The sequence below is a fragment of the Kluyveromyces marxianus genome, chromosome 4 (genome assembly GCF_001417885.1).
Source record: "Kluyveromyces marxianus DMKU3-1042 DNA, complete genome, chromosome 4".
NCBI classification, from domain to species: Eukaryota; Fungi; Ascomycota; class Saccharomycetes; order Saccharomycetales; family Saccharomycetaceae; genus Kluyveromyces; species Kluyveromyces marxianus.
This window is the reverse complement of record NC_036028.1, coordinates 961,632-979,867: the sequence shown is the minus strand read 5'-3', so window position 1 is coordinate 979,867 and position 18,236 is coordinate 961,632. Positions and strand designations below refer to the sequence as shown.

At 36.5% G+C, this 18,236-nt stretch overlaps 9 protein-coding genes across 9 annotated transcripts; 4 read left to right on the top strand and 5 right to left on the bottom strand.

Moving 5' to 3' along the window:
- Nucleotides 1-135: 135 nt before the first annotated feature.
- DBP8 (ATP-dependent RNA helicase DBP8) lies at nucleotides 136-1,443 on the bottom strand (the record flags this gene model as incomplete). The annotated part of the gene is made up of 1 exon (XM_022819739.1): nucleotides 136-1,443. The coding sequence occupies one exon, from the start codon at nucleotides 1,441-1,443 to the stop codon at nucleotides 136-138; it is 1,308 nt and encodes a 435-aa protein (XP_022676275.1).
- A 245-nt stretch (nucleotides 1,444-1,688) lies between these two features.
- CEF1 (Cef1p) lies at nucleotides 1,689-3,305 on the bottom strand (the record flags this gene model as incomplete). Its single annotated transcript, XM_022819738.1, has 1 exon — nucleotides 1,689-3,305. The coding sequence occupies one exon, from the start codon at nucleotides 3,303-3,305 to the stop codon at nucleotides 1,689-1,691; it is 1,617 nt and encodes a 538-aa protein (XP_022676274.1).
- A 663-nt stretch (nucleotides 3,306-3,968) lies between these two features.
- Nucleotides 3,969-6,182, top strand: EFR3 (Efr3p; the record flags this gene model as incomplete). The annotated part of the gene is made up of 1 exon (XM_022819737.1): nucleotides 3,969-6,182. One exon carries the CDS (start codon nucleotides 3,969-3,971, stop codon nucleotides 6,180-6,182), a length of 2,214 nt encoding a protein of 737 aa, XP_022676273.1.
- Nucleotides 6,183-6,384: 202 nt separating this feature from the next.
- Nucleotides 6,385-8,337, top strand: RIM20 (Rim20p; the record flags this gene model as incomplete). The annotated part of the gene is made up of 1 exon (XM_022819736.1): nucleotides 6,385-8,337. The coding sequence occupies one exon, from the start codon at nucleotides 6,385-6,387 to the stop codon at nucleotides 8,335-8,337; it is 1,953 nt and encodes a 650-aa protein (XP_022676272.1).
- Nucleotide 8,338: 1 nt separating this feature from the next.
- On the bottom strand, nucleotides 8,339-9,616 carry MOD5 (tRNA dimethylallyltransferase; the record flags this gene model as incomplete). Its single annotated transcript, XM_022819735.1, has 1 exon — nucleotides 8,339-9,616. One exon carries the CDS (start codon nucleotides 9,614-9,616, stop codon nucleotides 8,339-8,341), a length of 1,278 nt encoding a protein of 425 aa, XP_022676271.1.
- Nucleotides 9,617-9,865: 249 nt separating this feature from the next.
- On the bottom strand, nucleotides 9,866-11,278 carry DML1 (Dml1p; the record flags this gene model as incomplete). The annotated part of the gene is made up of 1 exon (XM_022819734.1): nucleotides 9,866-11,278. One exon carries the CDS (start codon nucleotides 11,276-11,278, stop codon nucleotides 9,866-9,868), a length of 1,413 nt encoding a protein of 470 aa, XP_022676270.1.
- Nucleotides 11,279-12,773: 1,495 nt separating this feature from the next.
- Nucleotides 12,774-14,600, top strand: TPO4 (Tpo4p; the record flags this gene model as incomplete). The annotated part of the gene is made up of 1 exon (XM_022819733.1): nucleotides 12,774-14,600. One exon carries the CDS (start codon nucleotides 12,774-12,776, stop codon nucleotides 14,598-14,600), a length of 1,827 nt encoding a protein of 608 aa, XP_022676269.1.
- A 606-nt stretch (nucleotides 14,601-15,206) lies between these two features.
- On the top strand, nucleotides 15,207-16,490 carry KLMA_40423 (uncharacterized protein; the record flags this gene model as incomplete). The annotated part of the gene is made up of 1 exon (XM_022819732.1): nucleotides 15,207-16,490. The coding sequence occupies one exon, from the start codon at nucleotides 15,207-15,209 to the stop codon at nucleotides 16,488-16,490; it is 1,284 nt and encodes a 427-aa protein (XP_022676268.1).
- Nucleotides 16,491-16,627: 137 nt separating this feature from the next.
- YTM1 (Ytm1p) lies at nucleotides 16,628-17,962 on the bottom strand (the record flags this gene model as incomplete). Its single annotated transcript, XM_022819731.1, has 1 exon — nucleotides 16,628-17,962. One exon carries the CDS (start codon nucleotides 17,960-17,962, stop codon nucleotides 16,628-16,630), a length of 1,335 nt encoding a protein of 444 aa, XP_022676267.1.
- Between the last annotated feature and the right edge of the window lie 274 nt (nucleotides 17,963-18,236).

The window sequence follows — 18,236 nt, the reverse complement described above, 5'->3', positions numbered from 1 at the left end:
GTAGCTTTGAAATTCTTTTTTCTTTTTTCTCCACCTCTAGTAAAGAAAATAAATGCCAAGTCACGTGATCGATGTTCAGTGCTCATGCTTCAACTTAATACATTCTATCAACTACTACATAATAGCATAAGGGGGTTAAGAGCGTCTATGGCTTTTTCCCTTGTTTTCTTCTTTACGCTTCTGCATTTTTCTTCTCTCTCCAAAACCTTCTTTATCCATTGCCATAAGACTCTCTCTTTTCGCAGTAGTAACCTTTGACAATGATTTCCTTATGACAGCAGTATCACCAACATCAGTGAACTCTTCCATTTTTTTATTTATTCTATCCTCGATAGCTTCGATTCTTTGAATGTCCTTTTCTGTAACGAGACATAACGATTCACCTTGACGCCCAGCACGAGCAGTACGACCAGCTCTGTGAATAAATGTGTCTGGGTTTCCTGGTATATCATAATTTACCACAAGCTCGACTACCGGAATATCTAAACCTCTAGATGCCACATCTGTAGCAATTAAAACTCTGGCCGCTTGGGCCCTAAATCTATGCAAAGAGTTTGTTCTTTCTTGTTGAGGCATTTGACTATGGAGTGATGTGACTCGTATATCCAAAGCCTTTAAAGTTCTTCTGAGAATTTCTGCTGTAACAGTACGGTTAACAAATATAATGCAACTGGAATTAACATAATTTTCACTAGTTAATATCTGATACAGATATGATTCTTTAACATGCTCTGGGACCAATAAATATGTGGTTTTTAGTGTTTTCGGAATTGCAACGTCATCAACAGATTCAACCTGGAAGGAAAATACAGGTAGTTTCCCTTCGATTTGAGGTGCTTCGGCTAGAGCTTTTACCTGATCTGTCATAGTTGCTGTAAATAGTAAAGTTTGCCTTTTACTTTTTGGGGGTAGAATACCCACACATTTTGCAAGATCCTTACTGAATGTCTCCGTCAAAAGAATATCAGCTTCATCTAGCACCAAGTATTTTACTCTTTTTAATCCACCGACGGTGTCTTCACCACTATTCAAAATATGATGGGCTAGTCTACCCGGGGTTGCTATTATAAAATGTGGTCTTTTCTGGAGTTCAATTGCCTGCTGCACAATACTTTCACCACCAACCACTAGAGCTACTCTGATATTCATTGCACTTCCTAATGCTGTAAACTGTTCTGCTATTTGCATTGCAAGTTCTCTTGTTGGGGTCAAAACAATACCAAACATACCCTGAGGATCTTCGGACCACTTGGTTAGCATGGGAGCTGCAAATGCAATTGTTTTACCACTACCAGTCTTGGCTCCACCAATACAATCACGGCCCTTTAAGATCTCTGGGATACATGCCTTCTGAATGGCCGTTGGTTGGATGATTTTCATCGCATTCAAAGCTTCAGCCAACCATTTTGAACAACCTAACGATCTGAATTCAGGATTAGACATAGTTCAAGTATTGAGATTTTGTTCAGACTTGATTTTTAGAGTTTTGTACTTATATAAAGTTCTATGATCTTATAATGTTTGAACTTTTAGGAATATATAATGTAGTTATCGTTCATCTCATCATCTCATCTCATCGCTTCTCTAATGAAAATATTGAATTTTCTTTTTTTTCTCTCCAAAAAAGTTTTTTGGGTCCCTCAAAACTTTATAATTGAGTTTTCAAATTCCCCCCAAAAAAAAAATACTTAAACAGACACGTCCCCAGAGATTTTGGTAAGCTCAAGGTTATCCTCCAGCCTTTCTTTCTCTTCCGCCATCAAATGATAATCTCGTGTGTATTTCATGTAGTCTATGTAATATTGGTATGCAAGTCCTGAAACCGCTGGTTTTAAAGTATTTTGTAGTTGTAGAGACAACCTTGAGATAGAATCCCTTTCTGGTTTGACAGACTCTTCAAGAGTCAAACGAAGTTCTGTTATTCTATTTTGCATCCTAATGATCTCATTTTCAGTGTCTATTGAAGTAGATTGTAAATGTTCCTCCAATTTTGGGTGTAAGGATTCCGGTACCTCCACCGCAGATGTACTACTGAGAATTGATTCCAGATACTCATGTATTGATTTTCGATTTTGATGTGGAGATTTGACCACATTTCCCGTTATCCTACCGTCAAAATTGTTGTCAGTATTATCTTCACGAGCTTGCTCTGTGATTGAGGATATTTTCGGTACTATCTGTTGGTGATCTTTATCACTTGGTGCTGGTTGCAATTTATTTTCGGTCTGTACTTCCGACTCGGAATTAATATTGTTAACGTATTCATTGTTTTTTTCATCCTCATCACCATCTTCAACTGTGGAATCATCTAACTCGATCTCAAAATCATTTTTAGGAGGCGGTAACGATTCAAATAAGTAGATAATTGATTTTTTTTTACTTATACTTTTACTTTGTAATTTCACTTTAGGTGCAGAGAGCTGTAGTTTTGGCTTCTTGTATTCATTGGTAAGAACTGAGTTCGTTGACTCTGATACTTTTATCGAAACTGGAGTCAACTGTTTTTCTTGCTTTCTCTTGTGGAGTTCTTTTGGTCTTTCATTGTTTTTTCTGTCGAAAACACCTTTCTGTTCAACTAAGTTTTCAAACTTCCTGAGAAGTAATTCCGTTCTTTCATCTTCTTTCGACGTATCATATATACCGGGAAGCGGTCGTTGTTCATAAGCGATATCCTCATTATAATCAAGTTGAGACTCGTATTTTTTCTTTGGAGCTTTAATCTTACTATCAACACCTGCTTGTTTTAACTCTCTACGCTTCTGTAAAAAAGCTATACGTTTACTTTCTTCAAGCATCCGTTCTCTGATCTTACGGGTTGCCTTCTTTCCTTGAGTGTTTAACAATCTTGCCCGCGCTTCAGCTAGCATTTCTCTTTCTTCATCTTCTAACTCTTTCTTGTCTTCCTTGGCTGGTAGACTCTCGTTGTTTGGATTAATTTCACCAACTTGCATTTGAGTTTCTAATCCATCCTTATTTTTATCCACTGACAAGAGTATGTTATATCTGTCAATACAAGTCTGGGCTGGTCTACCCATTATTTCGGCAATAGTTCTCCATTGATTCGGTATTCTCTTTGCTAAATCTAGTAGCTTCTCGTCTTCTTTAACATCAAAAGGAGTAAAGTTAAGCGCTGGATTAAGGAACTCGTTCCAACGTGATTGACACTGTCTAGCATTCTTCTTTTGAAGGAGGGATGCTACCTTACTCCATGCGTGTGTTCCATATTTCTGAACAGCTGCCTTTAAGATTTGATCTTCTAGGTTAGTCCAAATACCACCTTTAACATATATAGGGACAGGTGCCATGTTGATGTTAAAGTTACTTCTTTAGTAGAGGGTTTAATGGGCTAGGGTAGGATAGTTTCATTCCACTCTTCTCTTCTACGATGACTTTGTTGATAGTTATAACTTAATAATTAAACAATAATTACTTTTTAACCACTCAGCATAATAATCTGAGTTCCAAAAGAAAAAGAGTAACCTTTCAAGGTATATTACCTATCTTGGTACATGTGCCTATGTCAGTTACTCTCACTCCAATAAATGGCCCTAGGCTACTTGTAAGATGTTGTTCAAGGAATGATTCACTATGAATCTAACATTAAACCTTCTCGTCAAAGTAACCCCATTAGTAGATAGATATAAAGATTTAAGTTTAAAGAAAAAATAAGAAGTTTATCAAAGTAAGTATACCTATACACTAGTATGTATATCAGTGTAGCTGAATTACTGATCGTATGTAAGCGACCCTAGCGTTTCTCTCTTTACATTTGGCGGAAAGTCGAGAAGTAAATCTCTTCTGAGTTAGTACTGCTGCGCCTGAAAAATATTGGAAAAGGGTTTTTGTTGTAATGCTAATTTCGAAATGTTATGTTTAAAGAATGAACACGACTAAAACAAGGAAGAGTAGACTTTTTGAGTGGTGATACAGGGCATTTTGATAAGCGAGTACCACACAAAGAGTTGCCAATGGGCTTCCTATTTACTCCCAAACACCAGAAATTGGTGAACCAATGTTATCCTCCAGGCCGTACACCAGACAAGAAGCCAAAAAGTTCAGAAACGTCATATTTGTTGTATTATGTGAATTCGAGACGTCCAAAGCTAGAGAAGGTGAGTACCTATCTTGTAAAGAAGTCAAATACCGACTTAAATAGGAAGCGTTCAGGTAACGTTTCTGTTACCTTGGAACTATTAGCGAAGATAGTGGATAATTGCAGTGAAAATATGAATATCTTCATTAAAGACTTCATTAATATCATGATCAAAGTATTGAACAATAACAATTTCAATAATGATCCCACGATAGTTGGTCTTATTGAAAGGGTTCTTTTTGCAATTTGCAGCAATTTAGATGGTTCCCTCGTAAGCGGAGACTCGGAGTTTCTGGAGCTTTTCAAGAATTTCGTAACATTGTATTTCAACGTGGCCAGCTCTAGAGTCAATGATACTGACTTGGTTTTAAAAGGTTGCCTTGACTTTTCTAAGATCTCTAACCTAGGTACAATTCATCAATGGTCAGCTACTGCTAAGAATTGTGTCACCATAGCCTTAGAGCAGTTTCAGCAGAGACATCCAGCCTATGCCGGCGCAACTATTGATTCTGTGCAATCTGAACCAGAAACGCAATCGCTTACAAAGAAACCAACGATAACGCAAACAAAGTCTCTAGGTTTAGATGATGTTACTGATACATCCGATTATTCAATTCTGGTATTGAATGCTTTCTTTAACACAACAGAAACTGATAAACTCACACTCAGTATGCATTCACTAATTGAAAGTTTATTGAAGACTCCTAATAAAGAACTATTGCAATTTATTTGCAACGGAATTCCAGTTCAATTGAGATACATTGTTATCCTTCTCTTTGTTAGACAATTAAGCTCTAACTCAGAAGAAAATATGATTGTGATATTAAAATTGATATCTAGTCTTTTGACATCAGGTGTTAGTATCATTGGTTTATCTGTTATTGATATCTTAAGGAAACTACTTACAGTGCAACTAGCAAAAGCTGACTCACCACTTATTGTGAAACAAATTTCGGTCTCAATCAAAGATTTAAATCGAAAGACTTATTACAAACAGCAATCTTACGATATGCTAAGTGAGTTGAGTTTCAAATTCATTGAAAATCAAAAAGCCCATCACGAAGATATATTAAAGTTAGATTTGGATGCTTTATTCTCAACCACTGGCGAAGAATGTTTGGACCTGGATCTTTATGTTGATATTCTACCTTTTGTCACAAATAAAGAAAAATTGTGCAGTCTTTTGTCTCAAGACACGCCGCATCAAGTTTCATTCATAAGATTCTTTGAAAAACTCTCTTCACTATCAAAAAGTGATATTGAACTTGCAATTTCATCATGCTTCAAAAAGTATAAGGGTGCATGCCTTTTATCAGGGTTGGTGTACTATTTGAATCATAGTCAATCTTCAGCTGATTATTATATTTATCACCGCTATGCAGCACAGTTTTTGGAACTTGCAGATTACCAATCCCAAGTTGACTACAAGCAGTCTCACAGGGAAGTATTTACGAAGGAAGATTTATTAAATTACTACTCTGATTCTGGTTCCAATGTTTATTCGGAAAAAGGAAGAGACATATTATTATTAGATGACCATTCTAATAGTAATGATGTTAGTCCTGTAAATGGGAAAACAAGTGAATTATCCCCTATAGCGTTACCACAAATAAACTTTCCTTCTTCTAATATGAATGGAACTGTTTTCAGAAAACAATCACCTGCGCATGACATTCACTCAATCAGATCTCTAAAGCGTAATGCAACACCAAAAGTCAAATATTTAAAGACATTAGTCGATAATCAGAAAAAAAACGAAACAGCTACAAAGTCGTTGCGCGGCTCTCAATCTGTCAAATCAAAGGTTACGAACATTACATTTTTGCTTGATGAGTTAAATAATGACACTCATGATATAAAAATCACTGACCCTGACGATGAAGATGTGATAGGGATGGAAAAAGAAGATCTGGTAAGGTCATACTCTCTGAGAATGAGCACCATCCAGAGTGCCACATCCAGAAATTCAAGATCATTCATTCCATCAGCAGAGGTACAGAAAACTGAAGCGCCAGTGGATGACTTTAAAGATGCTCAAGAAGATATCGAAGTTTCATCATCCACTAGAGGTAGGTTGTTCATGGCATAGAATGTATATACTCGACTCTTCATCTGTGCACTTCTATAAAAACTCTATTTCATCATGCGTTACATAAATATATGTTAGACAATGTGAAAATAAAATTAACTAATTGTATTCTTTCAAAATATCGAACGCCCTAATTTGTATATAGCCTAAGACAAAACCAAAGTTTCGGAGAAACTGAAGGGTCTAGACAGTAAGGTGGGGAATGGCAGATCTGTTTTCCATCCCTTTTAAACGCACTTTGCAGTTTAGTTTAAAGGATGCTATAAGTCAAGTTATTGATAGCAAATTTTATCAAACCGCCGCATCGGTAACGAATGATTTGATCTTGCTCGAAAAGTATAGAGATATTTTATCCCATCTCGATGTCTCTAATGAAGATCTACAAGAGCTAATAAAGTACTACTTATCTCTTAAGGCAATCTCTGTGAAACTTCCGGATGATCAAATTGAATTTACCTGGTTTAATACCCTTGGGTTGAAATCATCTGGTTTGACCAGAAATAGCCTTAAATTTGAAATATTAAACGTTCTATACAACATCGGTGCAATGTATTCCCTACTTTCTGTTTCAAATAACCTGTCCTCAAATGATGGGCTGAAAGAAAGTTGTCGACTTTTCAAACTAGCAGCGGGTTGCTTTCAACGCATATATGACGAAGAAGTTAAAACAGGGTTTACGTTCTTTGACGAGAACACTCTTCAAAGCCTTATCCATTTGATGTTAGCTGAAGCACAAGAAATGGTCTGGAAAAAAGCCTATTTTGATGATAAAGAGAGGCATTCCATCCTTTCCCGCTTGGCTCTTCAAGTTTCTATTTTCTATGAAGATGCCTCTAGATATGCCAATCGGAGTCCCCTAATAAGAACTGATTGGATCAAAGGCATGTCATTCAAGTCAAAGTATTACACAGCGGTATCCTACTATAGATCAGCACTCTTGCAATTAGAGAAACAAAATTTTGCTCAAGCTATTTGTGATCTAACTTATGCATTAAGCATTTTAAAGAAGATGACTCTAAACGACAGTCTCGTCGAGTGGAAAATAGATATGCAAAATCTTCTTGAAACAACAGAGAGAGATAATGACTTAATATATCTCCAAGCCTCGGTTCAAAAAGTTTCTCCAATAAAGCCTGCTGTTATAGTGCAACCTGAATTTTTTAAAGAAATTGACATGAAGGACAATGAAATGTTCAAAAACCTATTACCTGTAGATGTTATAGAGTCGTGCAGTGCTTTCAGTGAGAGGGTTGAAAATTATGTGAATGAAAATATCACCAATCCTTTGAAAGCAATGAACAAAATATTACTTGAAAATATCTCTTTTTCTGGGGTCTTTGAGTCTATGTATATCACTGAGCAAGAGTGGGATTCGTATGAAGCTTCTTTGAAAGACTTGAATGAAATAAGAAATTATATTACGAGCAAACTGAAGTCTTTAAGAAATACTATAAACCATGAAATCGATGAGAACGAAGAGATGATTCGTAAACATGGTCAAATAAGGTGGAAAGTAGAATCCATTGATGATGGGATACGTGGATATTTATCCGATTTGGAAAGGATTGAAAACTACGCCTTAGATGGACAAAGAATAGACACTGAAACTGAGCATTTATTTGGAACATTGGATCATGATCTTGTTACAAACGTTACAAAAGCTCCAGAATCTAATAACCCTGTACTTAAGGAGGTGTTTTCGTTACTGAAACAAAGAAAAGAGCACATAAGAGTAGCAGAAAGGAAAATAATTGAAAACAAACTACTCCCCAAAATTATTTCCTATTACAAGAAGACTGGATCTATTGATTTTGAGCCTGTATATCAAGACTATATTCGGGTTTTTGATGAAGACTTAAACACCGTCCAAAAAGAGAAAGCAAAAAATATAGAGATTTTATCCCAGATATCCAATGGTGTTCAACAACAAGCAAAAGTTTCGAGAGTTGATCCATTGACCTTATATATGGAAGAACTCAAGCATTCGACTAGAATTTTGTCCGATGTTAAACAGAATATAACTTCAGGTAAAAAATTTTATGATGATCTAGTAAAAGCCATCCAAGCTAAAGAGGAAAGGATAAATGACTATATTATTAAACGTAAAAATGAAAGGGAAACTATGAATCGTGTATTAGAGGAGAAAATGGGATAGATTAATGGTCAACTTCCTCGATTTTCCGTTTCTGCCATTTTTCGAAGTTTAGTTTTTTATGCTGTTTATTTATATTAGCTTTGTGACGTCTACTTTTCAAATGAATTTCCCAATTTTTAGTGCCAATGGCAATGAGATTTTTGTTGTCCTTGTCTTTACAAATGTCGCAAGTATATTGCTTCCAATCCGCATTTAATTTTGGGCTATTTTGTGAGTCATGAATTAGTAAGGAAGACAACATCTCGGGAGCGTACGGAAGTTTTGTACTTCTCCCTTGAGTAAAATCTTCGATAATTGAACTGGCTCGTTGAGAGACATTGACATTCCATTGTTCTAGATCAGTTGCATCTAAAATATATATTTTCCCATCAATATCTGGCATTAGCATTTTTTTAATCCACTTAACCTGCCTCTTAGCATATTGTCTCGTTCTGATTTTCATCTTTTCTACACAAGCATTAAAATCGCAGTTTTCTGGGTTATTTAGCCACGGTAAAAATTCTTTGAATCCAATTACCTGCCACACACCATTTTCACATTTTTCAGCAGTGAATTTATGTTCTTTATAGTACGCATATAGTTCCTTGATCTCCTCCAAAGCTCCTAAGTCCATCATTTTATCAACTCTTAAATCAAGTCTTTTGTCCAAAATTTCTGGTTTGCTGTATATCCAAAAAAAGAGTGTATCATATTTTAAAGATGTGTCTTGCTTCTCAAACGCTTCACTCGGTTTTTCACCCGTGGTGTAGTATATCTCTAACATTCTCTTGACCCTTCTAATGTCATTGATATGGAACTTACTTGCTATTGTTGGATCAACTGATTTCAAAGTATCGTAAACCAATTTCGCATCATTGCTGTCTAAGATCTTTGTTTCTTCTGCATTAGGATTCCGTATCCTTTCATTAACCCGCTTGTTAAAGAGAGTCTGTAAATAGTAGTGTGTTCCGCCTACTATTATAGGCATTTTACCTCTACTATGAATGTCTTGTATGGCTTCTGTGCACTCTTGCTCAAATCGATGAATATAGTATTCTTCGTCCCATGAAACATGGTTCATCAAGTGATGTTTGACACCATTTCTTTCTTCTATTGGATGTTTGTTTGTTATCACAGGTATACCCTTGTACATCTGCATAGAGTCTGAGTTGATGACTTCGCCATTATATTTAGTAGCAATCTGAATAGACAAATCGGACTTCCCAACGCCAGTTGTTCCAGCGATTACAATAACCTTAGGTCTTGGCATTATCCAATCTTTTATGATCTTCTTGATCATTGAAACGTCTCAACAACCAAGTTTATACATAAGGCATTTTAGCTTCTCTCGATTTTCGATTTTCCAGCTTCTAACATGCTGCGATGAGAAGAAATGAGCTTTAAGCTTGGTATTTCATGTTTCTTGATGTTTAATTTGGCATTAAAAAAAAAAAAAAAAAAAAAAAAAACTAATATTATATGAATGTCAAGTTTTATAGAATGTAGCTTATTAAATATTTAGATATTTAAATTACAGAAGTACATGTGGTTACATATCTAAACCAGAGTCTTCGTCATCATAAAACCCATGTTCATATTCTTGGGAAATAGTCGCAAGATTATCTTTCAATTCTTCTCTATCTGAATCGTAGCGGAAATACCTTGAAACCAAATCTTCCCAAGTCTTAAAAACGTCTCTCGATTTTTCTGTGACACCCAAAATAGCTTCCGTACAGACACGATGAGATTCGGGAACGGTATCCGAATTTGTCCAAGGATATGTGTTGAAATGGAATTTTGTTGCCTTGTCATGGCAAACGCGATCTATTTCACATTCTGTAAATGTGAAGGATGATTGGCCTTTAGAGTTTTTGTAGTAAGGTAATCTTTCATAAAAAGAGTACGAGGTATAGTGATCTACATTAAGTTTCGAAACGATATTCCTTTTAGACTCTCCTAATGTAAGCACATCAGTTAGGTGGGACATTTTTCTTACATTGATATCAGTCGATGAATGCTTCCTTGAGCCGTGGAAAATTGAATTGATTGAATCGAATAACAAGACTGTTTCCCCAGTAGATTGCCAGAATGATTTTTTAGAATCTGCATAAATTGGGAAGAAGAGATCAGACTCCTGTACTAATGAAATGGTGGCCCTGATTTTATTACAGAGTGCTTGGAACTTGGTTTTTGTCGAGTGGATCGGCTCTTTCAATGAAACGACATCATCCTTGTTCCAAGCATAGGTGAAATATGAAACTTTTGGCAGTTCATCTTTGAGTTCCATTAATAATGATGCCGCAAACCCTCCCCACGCATCGTCTACTTCTGTTACAATATTGAACCCTTGTAAGTTGTCACATTTTTCCAATTGTAAGTGTAAATTATTATCGAAAAAATCATTGGAGTATCGTTCCTTAAATTGTTCCAAACCAACCTCATATTTATCAAAGTACACTTGATGTAAGTTTTGGAAATTTGGCGCATTGGATTGGTGCTCTGAATCGTGATACCAATCCTGTAATAGATTAAAACTGCTTGGATCGTATATCAACTTGCTATAATCCGACCAGTACTGCGCAATGTCGTCATTCAATTTAGGAAGCTGAGCATTGCCTTGGTCTAATGCTAGTTGGTATGGAGATTTTCTAATTCTGTCATGCGTTTGTACAGTTTGTGCCGTATTTAAGACATTCTTATCATCTTCACGTTTCAAAGAATCGACATGATCGTTCTCAGACACGTACTGATAAGTACCTAGAGATCCGTTCCCTAGTTTAGCATCCCATAGAAGTGCACGTGGAGTATATGAGACGGTCTTGTTAACTTTGTCCACTGACTGATTCAAGAAAACGTCGTTCTCATGGTCTGCATCGTACAATAGCGGTTCCAAGCAATTATAAAACTGCGAAATCAAATGATTCGACCTGTGTGATAACGAAACATTAATAATTTCTTGCATGGAATTATTGAAAGAAAAATAGAATTGCGATTGTTAATGATGGTTCAGAATGCTTGGACGGTGTTTCGGGAAACATCGTCTTTTAAGGCTCGAAGAAGATCAACGGGCTTCATTTTCACTCAAGCTTCGTTTCTTTGACGACTTTTTCCAAATACATTTTTATATTACGTACATTCACGATCCGCAGGTCCAAAAAAATAGATCACGTGACTACAGTCTTTTACAACAGTACTGAACAAATAAACTTCCAGTTGGCAGAGATGACAGAGAGACGGAAACGGAGACGGAGACGGGGTGTGCGTGAGAATGTGTGTCTGAATATGACATAATGATGGTGTACACACGTAAACGCGTGCAGAACAACCTTTTCTTCTCTGGGTCTGAACGCTAGTCCAGCACCGTGCCCTTGCGTCTAGACAAATTTCTGAAGTCACGTGCAATAAAATTAACGGTTTATTTTTTTTCCCTTAAATTTTGAAGGAAGGGTATTAATTACCATTATTATTATTATCATAAATTATATGTCTCCTCGAAGCCCCAGATCTAACGAGAAATTTTCAGAAACGAAAAGAAACGGCAGATTAGGAAAAGGGTATTTGCCGATGGCGTTTTTTCCGTTCCGCTCTTGCATTTCAGAACAGCGTAGAGAACAGGAAAAACGGAGGAGCCGGGCGGAAGTGAACAAGAATCCAGGTTCAGTCAAAACCACAGTGCGTGGAACATAATTATGTTTTGAACTTAGATCCCGGAGGAACACCCCTATATACACCTGCAGCCTTCCGCCTGTCACCCTTAATGTGCCTATCCGTTCCGTTTCCTGTGCCTATAATAGGTCCTTCTTGCATCTCTCGTATCTTTAGCTGCGCTCTTAGCATATAGAGTCGGTCTATTCTATTGTTTATTTGTTCTGTGTTTTCTGATTCCTTTTTTCAAAGAGCAAAGGCCGCGCAACTGCGTCTTTCTTAGAGGAGACGGAATTCCCTTCGCCAAGATGTCTTCAAACTTCATGTTGACGTTCGAAAAGTACCACCATCCGCAGTTTGTTACCATGTAGAGCAACGCGATGCTTTTCGACATCCATTCATTGTTCTTGAATGGAAAATAACCTTAAGCAGCGTGGATCTGATGTATCCTTTTGGATGGAAAAGAGCAGCTATCATTGTCGAAACTCTTCTAGACTGGTGGAAAAATTGTAGATAACTGAATTCTCCCTGGTGCGGCTGTGGTGAAACGACACGAACGTACATCCCCATGTAACCGTTTTGCACAGAATTTGCTGCTCTTTCCTCCCATTATTATTCTTGTTATTATTATTATTATTATATACATATATATATATATATATTGGATATCCTTGCATGATGGTTTAAGTTCGATCGAATGTTTGTTCGATGTGTTTTTATGGGACCAAACCCTAACTGTCTAGTTTTATATCCAAACCGAGTTCCAACGGAGAAGCATCAAACTGAACAGTCTGCTTGCTATTAACTAAGATATGTCTTCTAGTGGATCTGTTGCAGACACTAAGGAGACCAAAAATGACGTTTTAATAGATCCAAAAGACCTCGACTGGGATGGACCAGATGATCTTGATAACCCACACAACTGGCCAGCTTGGAAGAAATGGTACACCACTATGACTGCTGCCATATTATGTTTGGTCGTGACTATGGGATCGTCCCTTTTCGTTACAGGTGTTCCAGATCTGGTGGTCAGATATGGGATAAGCCAAACCCTGGCGTTGTCTGGTTTAACTTTTTATCTTTTAGGACTTTCAACCGTTATCGGTGCTCCTTTGAGTGAAGTTTTTGGACGTAAACCAGTCTACTTGTTTTCTTTACCTCTTTCTATGCTTTTTACAATGGGTGTTGGTTTGTCCAACGGTCATATGAGAATGATCTTACCCCTCAGATTTTTGTCCGGTGTGTTTGGTTCACCTGCGTTGTCAATTGCTTCCGGTACCATTGTCGATATTTTTGATATCGATGAGATTTCCGTGGCCATGGCCTTCTTCTGTACTGCTCCTTTCTTGGGGCCCGTCATCTCCCCTATCATTGGTGGTTTTGCAACTGAGAAGGAAACCTGGAGATGGGCTGTTTGGATTCAACTTTTCGCTGGTGGTCTGATTATGCCATTCATTATACTAATGCCAGAAACTAACAAAACTGTGTTGCTAATAAAACGTGCGAAAAAGCGTAATTTGAACATCAAGAAACCAAGCAAAGAAGAGCTTCGCGCTTTCTTGAAAATGACCATGACAATTACTGTTTTCAGGCCAATAAAGATGTTGTTCGTCGAACCAATTGTTCTTGTGTTCTCTATTTATGTTGCATTCATTTTTGCTGTTCTTTTCGGGTTTTTCGAAGCCTACCCAGTTATCTTCCGTGGTGTCTACAGAATGTCCATTGGTGTTTCTGGTTTACCATTTATCGGTATAGGTATCGGTTTATGGATTGGCGCAGTTTTCTATGTTTGGTATGATCGCCGTTATTTCTTCCCAAAGGCTCCAGCATCAATTCCAGATAGCCCACACCCAGATAGCATGCGTACTAGCCCTACAAGAGGTCACAGAGATGAAGACGGTAACCTTAAGCCATTGACTCCAGAAGTCTTTTTGAACATTACTAAAATTGGCTCAATTGCCTTACCTATAGGTTTATTCTGGTTAGGCTGGACTGCAAGAGAATCTGTGCACTGGATGGCTCCAACCGCCGCCGGTGTGCCATTTGGTTTTGGTTTGATCCTTATCTTTTTCTCTGTCATCATATACTTTTCCACCTCTTACCCACCATTAGTTGTCGCTTCAGCAATGGCTGCTAACAATATGTTGAGATATGTCGTATCATGTGTCTTCCCATTGTTCACAGTTCAAATGTACAATAACCTTGGAATTGATTGGGCAAGTTCTTTGTTCGGTTTCATTTGCATTGCTATGATCCCAATCCCATGGCTGTTTGAGCGTTTTGGTCCAAAGATGAGAAGCATTTCTCAATTTGGCTTCAGTGTAGAAGATATGGAAGCACAGGCTGAAGAAGATAATGAAGCTCAACATTCCGCAATAATTAACAGAGTTGTAAGCAATGAAGAAGTTATTACTCATAAAGTTCGATATGAACAGGAAGGCAAACTTGCCAAAGATAATAATATTAACAATAATAGTACAGAAGATGCTGCGGAAGCTCTAACTCGAGTTACAACTTATGAAACAACTGTATCAAATGAGAGTGCAGAAAGAGATAACGACCAAAGCAATACGCACAGCAATTCTCTTTTGATACAACCAATTAATGAGAATCGAGATGAAAATTCAGATAAAGTTTAGCGGCACGAAGTATATTCTTAATGAGACTTTTATTTCATCTTTCATGATTTACACTCTTCAATTTTAATTCATTAAATTGCGATTGCAATCATTTCTCGTAGCATACATTTAACTCCCTATAATCTTGGGCAGATGGTTGTTAACAGAAATTTTATGTATACCTTTTTTCCAAGGAATGAGGGACGAGAAGTTTCGTAAGTTTTTGCCAACTTTCATTTGTTACAAATTCTTCTCTGATTCGTATTCTTAATTCCCTATTTTCCGGACTTTTCTACGATACACTTTACCTAGATAGATATATATTAATTCCAGTAGTATTAGCTTATTTTGATACCAGCTTGAAATATATTCAAGGAATATATTAGAATCGTTCAACCATACAAGTCTATGTAATATTAACTTTTTGTTAGTCGAGTTTTTTTAAATAATTTATTGTGATTTGCAATTTTTAATTAAAATCTTTCATAACATATTTTGTTTTAGCATTTTTAAGGTTTGTTCAATAACCATTGTAAATTTAATTGTACGGAGAGAGTTATAAACTTCACATAGGCAAAAAAGATGATTATTGAAGTTTTCATTAAGAGTTAGTAACCTCCGTGTATTATGGAATCCTATAGCACTTTAATTGTTATAATCATATCTCTTGGGATGGCATCGTTGACTAGAAATAAAGTATTCAAAAATTGGCTAGTTTCCAAAATAGAAAAGTCGATAAATAACCTCCAAATATATCCTTCTGTTTCAGCAAATTTCAAACTTACAGAGTCCAAATATTTCACCAAGCAGCAGTCTTTGAAAGAGATTGCCTCCTCTTTGGTTAGTTTGAATGAATTCAAAATTAGGGCCGTAAGGCAAAATGCGGTTATATATCATAGGGCAACGAAACTACCTAATGATCTAATAGAGCAGCTTTATGCTATCAACTACTTTCATAAAATAAGTGAAGTAGATAAATCTATTGTATTGAATTATAACACTTTGAGTAAAGTGGTGGAGTTTACTTTAAAGCAATTGATTATCAATAATGAATTTAATTCAACGATTGAATCTATATTGAAAGATACAGGTTATACATGGGACAACGATACCAAAACTTTGAAGCATGATTCAATAAACTCCATTCAAATATCAAAAAATAGTAACCAAAGTCGTGTCAATGAAGCTATGTGTCATATTGTAAGAGATTGGAGCGATAAATTCGATATTGAACGTAAGCCACTTATTGATTATATCCAGAAGTCTTTGAATAATTGTCAAGTAGATAAAGACACCTTGATTATTGTTCCAGGTTCTGGGTGTGGAAGGATTGCCTACGAAATATCCCTTAAGTTTCCTCAAGCATCAGTTGATTCCATTGAGTATTCCCCTCTAATGTACTTGTGCAACGAATTTGTTCTTGGTGGGACTGAAGAAATAGACATAAGTCCATTCTATCAATACTATAGTGGACAACAGGAGACAAAAAATCAGACCCGAAAATACCACATTAATTTAAACACTTTTAAAAAGCCCGACAACCTAACTGTGCATTTTGGTGACTTTTGTTGTTATAAACCTGATAAGAAGTATAAAAACATTGTAATATGTTCAGCGTTTTTCATAGATACAGCGGAAAATCTGTTTGAATACTTTAGTTCAATTGAGAATCTCTCTAAATTCAGCAACATGCCTTTGCATTGGATAAACATAGGTCCTTTAAAGTATGGGACCAAACCTCTTGTACAACTGACATTTGGAGAATTAACAAAATTGCGTAATATTCGTGGGTGGAAAGATCATTCAAATGAAGTGAACATAAAAGATTTGAATGGATATCTAACAGACTATGAATCACTATACCAAGGATTTTATGGTTTAGTCAAGTTTCATTCCGAGTTGAAAAAATAGGCTACATATACTTCAATTACAAATTATATTTCCATGATCTAACAAAATAATATTTCGCTGAAATCGGACAATATATTTGATGACTTTTCTCTATCTTAAGGGGAGTTCATGACTGTGTAATAATATACAAGTTAAATTTAATTACTGAAAATGTTGTCACCCTTATTAATTTGAATCTTCTTATCCTGGCCACCGCTAATGATGCCCACACCTTGTGCCCATTTGACGTCAAAAACCTTGTCGTTGACGCCCTTTACTACAGATTTATCTTCTCTTGTTATGGTGTACATGGCGGAGTTCGATCTAACATCCCAAACTTTGACAGTACCATCGTGAGAAGCTGAGCACAACATATATTCATTTTCAGGACAAGTATCCAATGCAACTACAAAATTCTTGTGACCAATTAGCTGTTGTTGTGTGATTTTTGAGGATGAATCTACACGAGGATCATGAAGAGTGATATGTCTTGCACTAGAACCACATGCCAAAAGGTTTAATTTCGGCAATTGAGCAATAGATAGTAAAGAATATGAGGTAGTCTTGGTATCGACACACTTAGATGTTATTAGATCCCAGGTTTTGATTGTGTGATCCTGTGATACGGAATAACCAACAGTTTGGTCTAAATTATCAAAGAGGACAGCCTCTACTGGAGCAGAATGCGATTCTAGTAATGACAAAGGAGCTCTTCTTCTGATTGATCCATCCTTTAGAGTTAGCTTTCTTCTCTTCTTTGCAGCAGAAGACACATTATTTCCTAAATCTTCCATTGGATCAATAACTGTCATTTCCTTGTAGTTAGTTGACCATAAACCGACTGCATTATCGTAAGATGCAGATAGGATACGGTCCTTTGAGACATCTATGGAAACGATAGGAGCCTTGTGACCTTCTAAGATAGCAAGAGTTTTACCATCTTCCACCTCTTCTTCATCGATGGCCTTCAAATCATCGTTTTTAGTTTTCCATAGACGTAAAGTACGATCGTTACCTGCAGATACCAATCTAGTGTTAGAAATGTAGCGTACAGCTCTAATAGGGCCAGAATGACCACTGTATTGCTTTTCGACCTTACCGGACAAATTGTATGTTCTCACAATACCATCATAAGAACCGCTGTAAATGTAATTGCTTCCGACATCAAGAGCACTAACCCAGTCCTCATTATCGAAACTGGAGAGGTATGAAGGTGGAAGAACTGCTCTGGTATATTCAACATTCAAAAAGTTTTCCGATGAGAGACCTTTCTTGGTCAAATATTCTTGAAGAGAAGTTCTCAAAAGTTCCCCATCAATAAGGAAATCAAATGGTACAGATTTTGGTAGTTCCAACAAATGATTAACAATCTCAGAAAGACCATATCTCTTTAGACTGACTGGTGCGTATATTGGAGTGTCATTAACATGCAATGTTTCATCCTCTTCACGAGTGAAAAAACGTAGCTTAACCTGGGATTTATCGTTAGACATTTCGTTGGCAGGTTAAATATATTGATGGGTTAATTTACTCAACAATATACAATGTTTTAGTAGCTGATTCGATAAGCTTTTGACTACAGCGATGAACGATGTCTTTAACGATGTTACGCTGGGAAGAGGCGATGAGTTGGGAAAATTTTTGGCTATTAAGATGCTCTAGAAAAAGAAATCATAATGTTGACAGTCGCGCCCACATAGATTTTTGGAAAAAAAAAAAAAAAAAAAAAAGTTGTCTATTTTTGATCACGTGTACTTGTTGTTGACG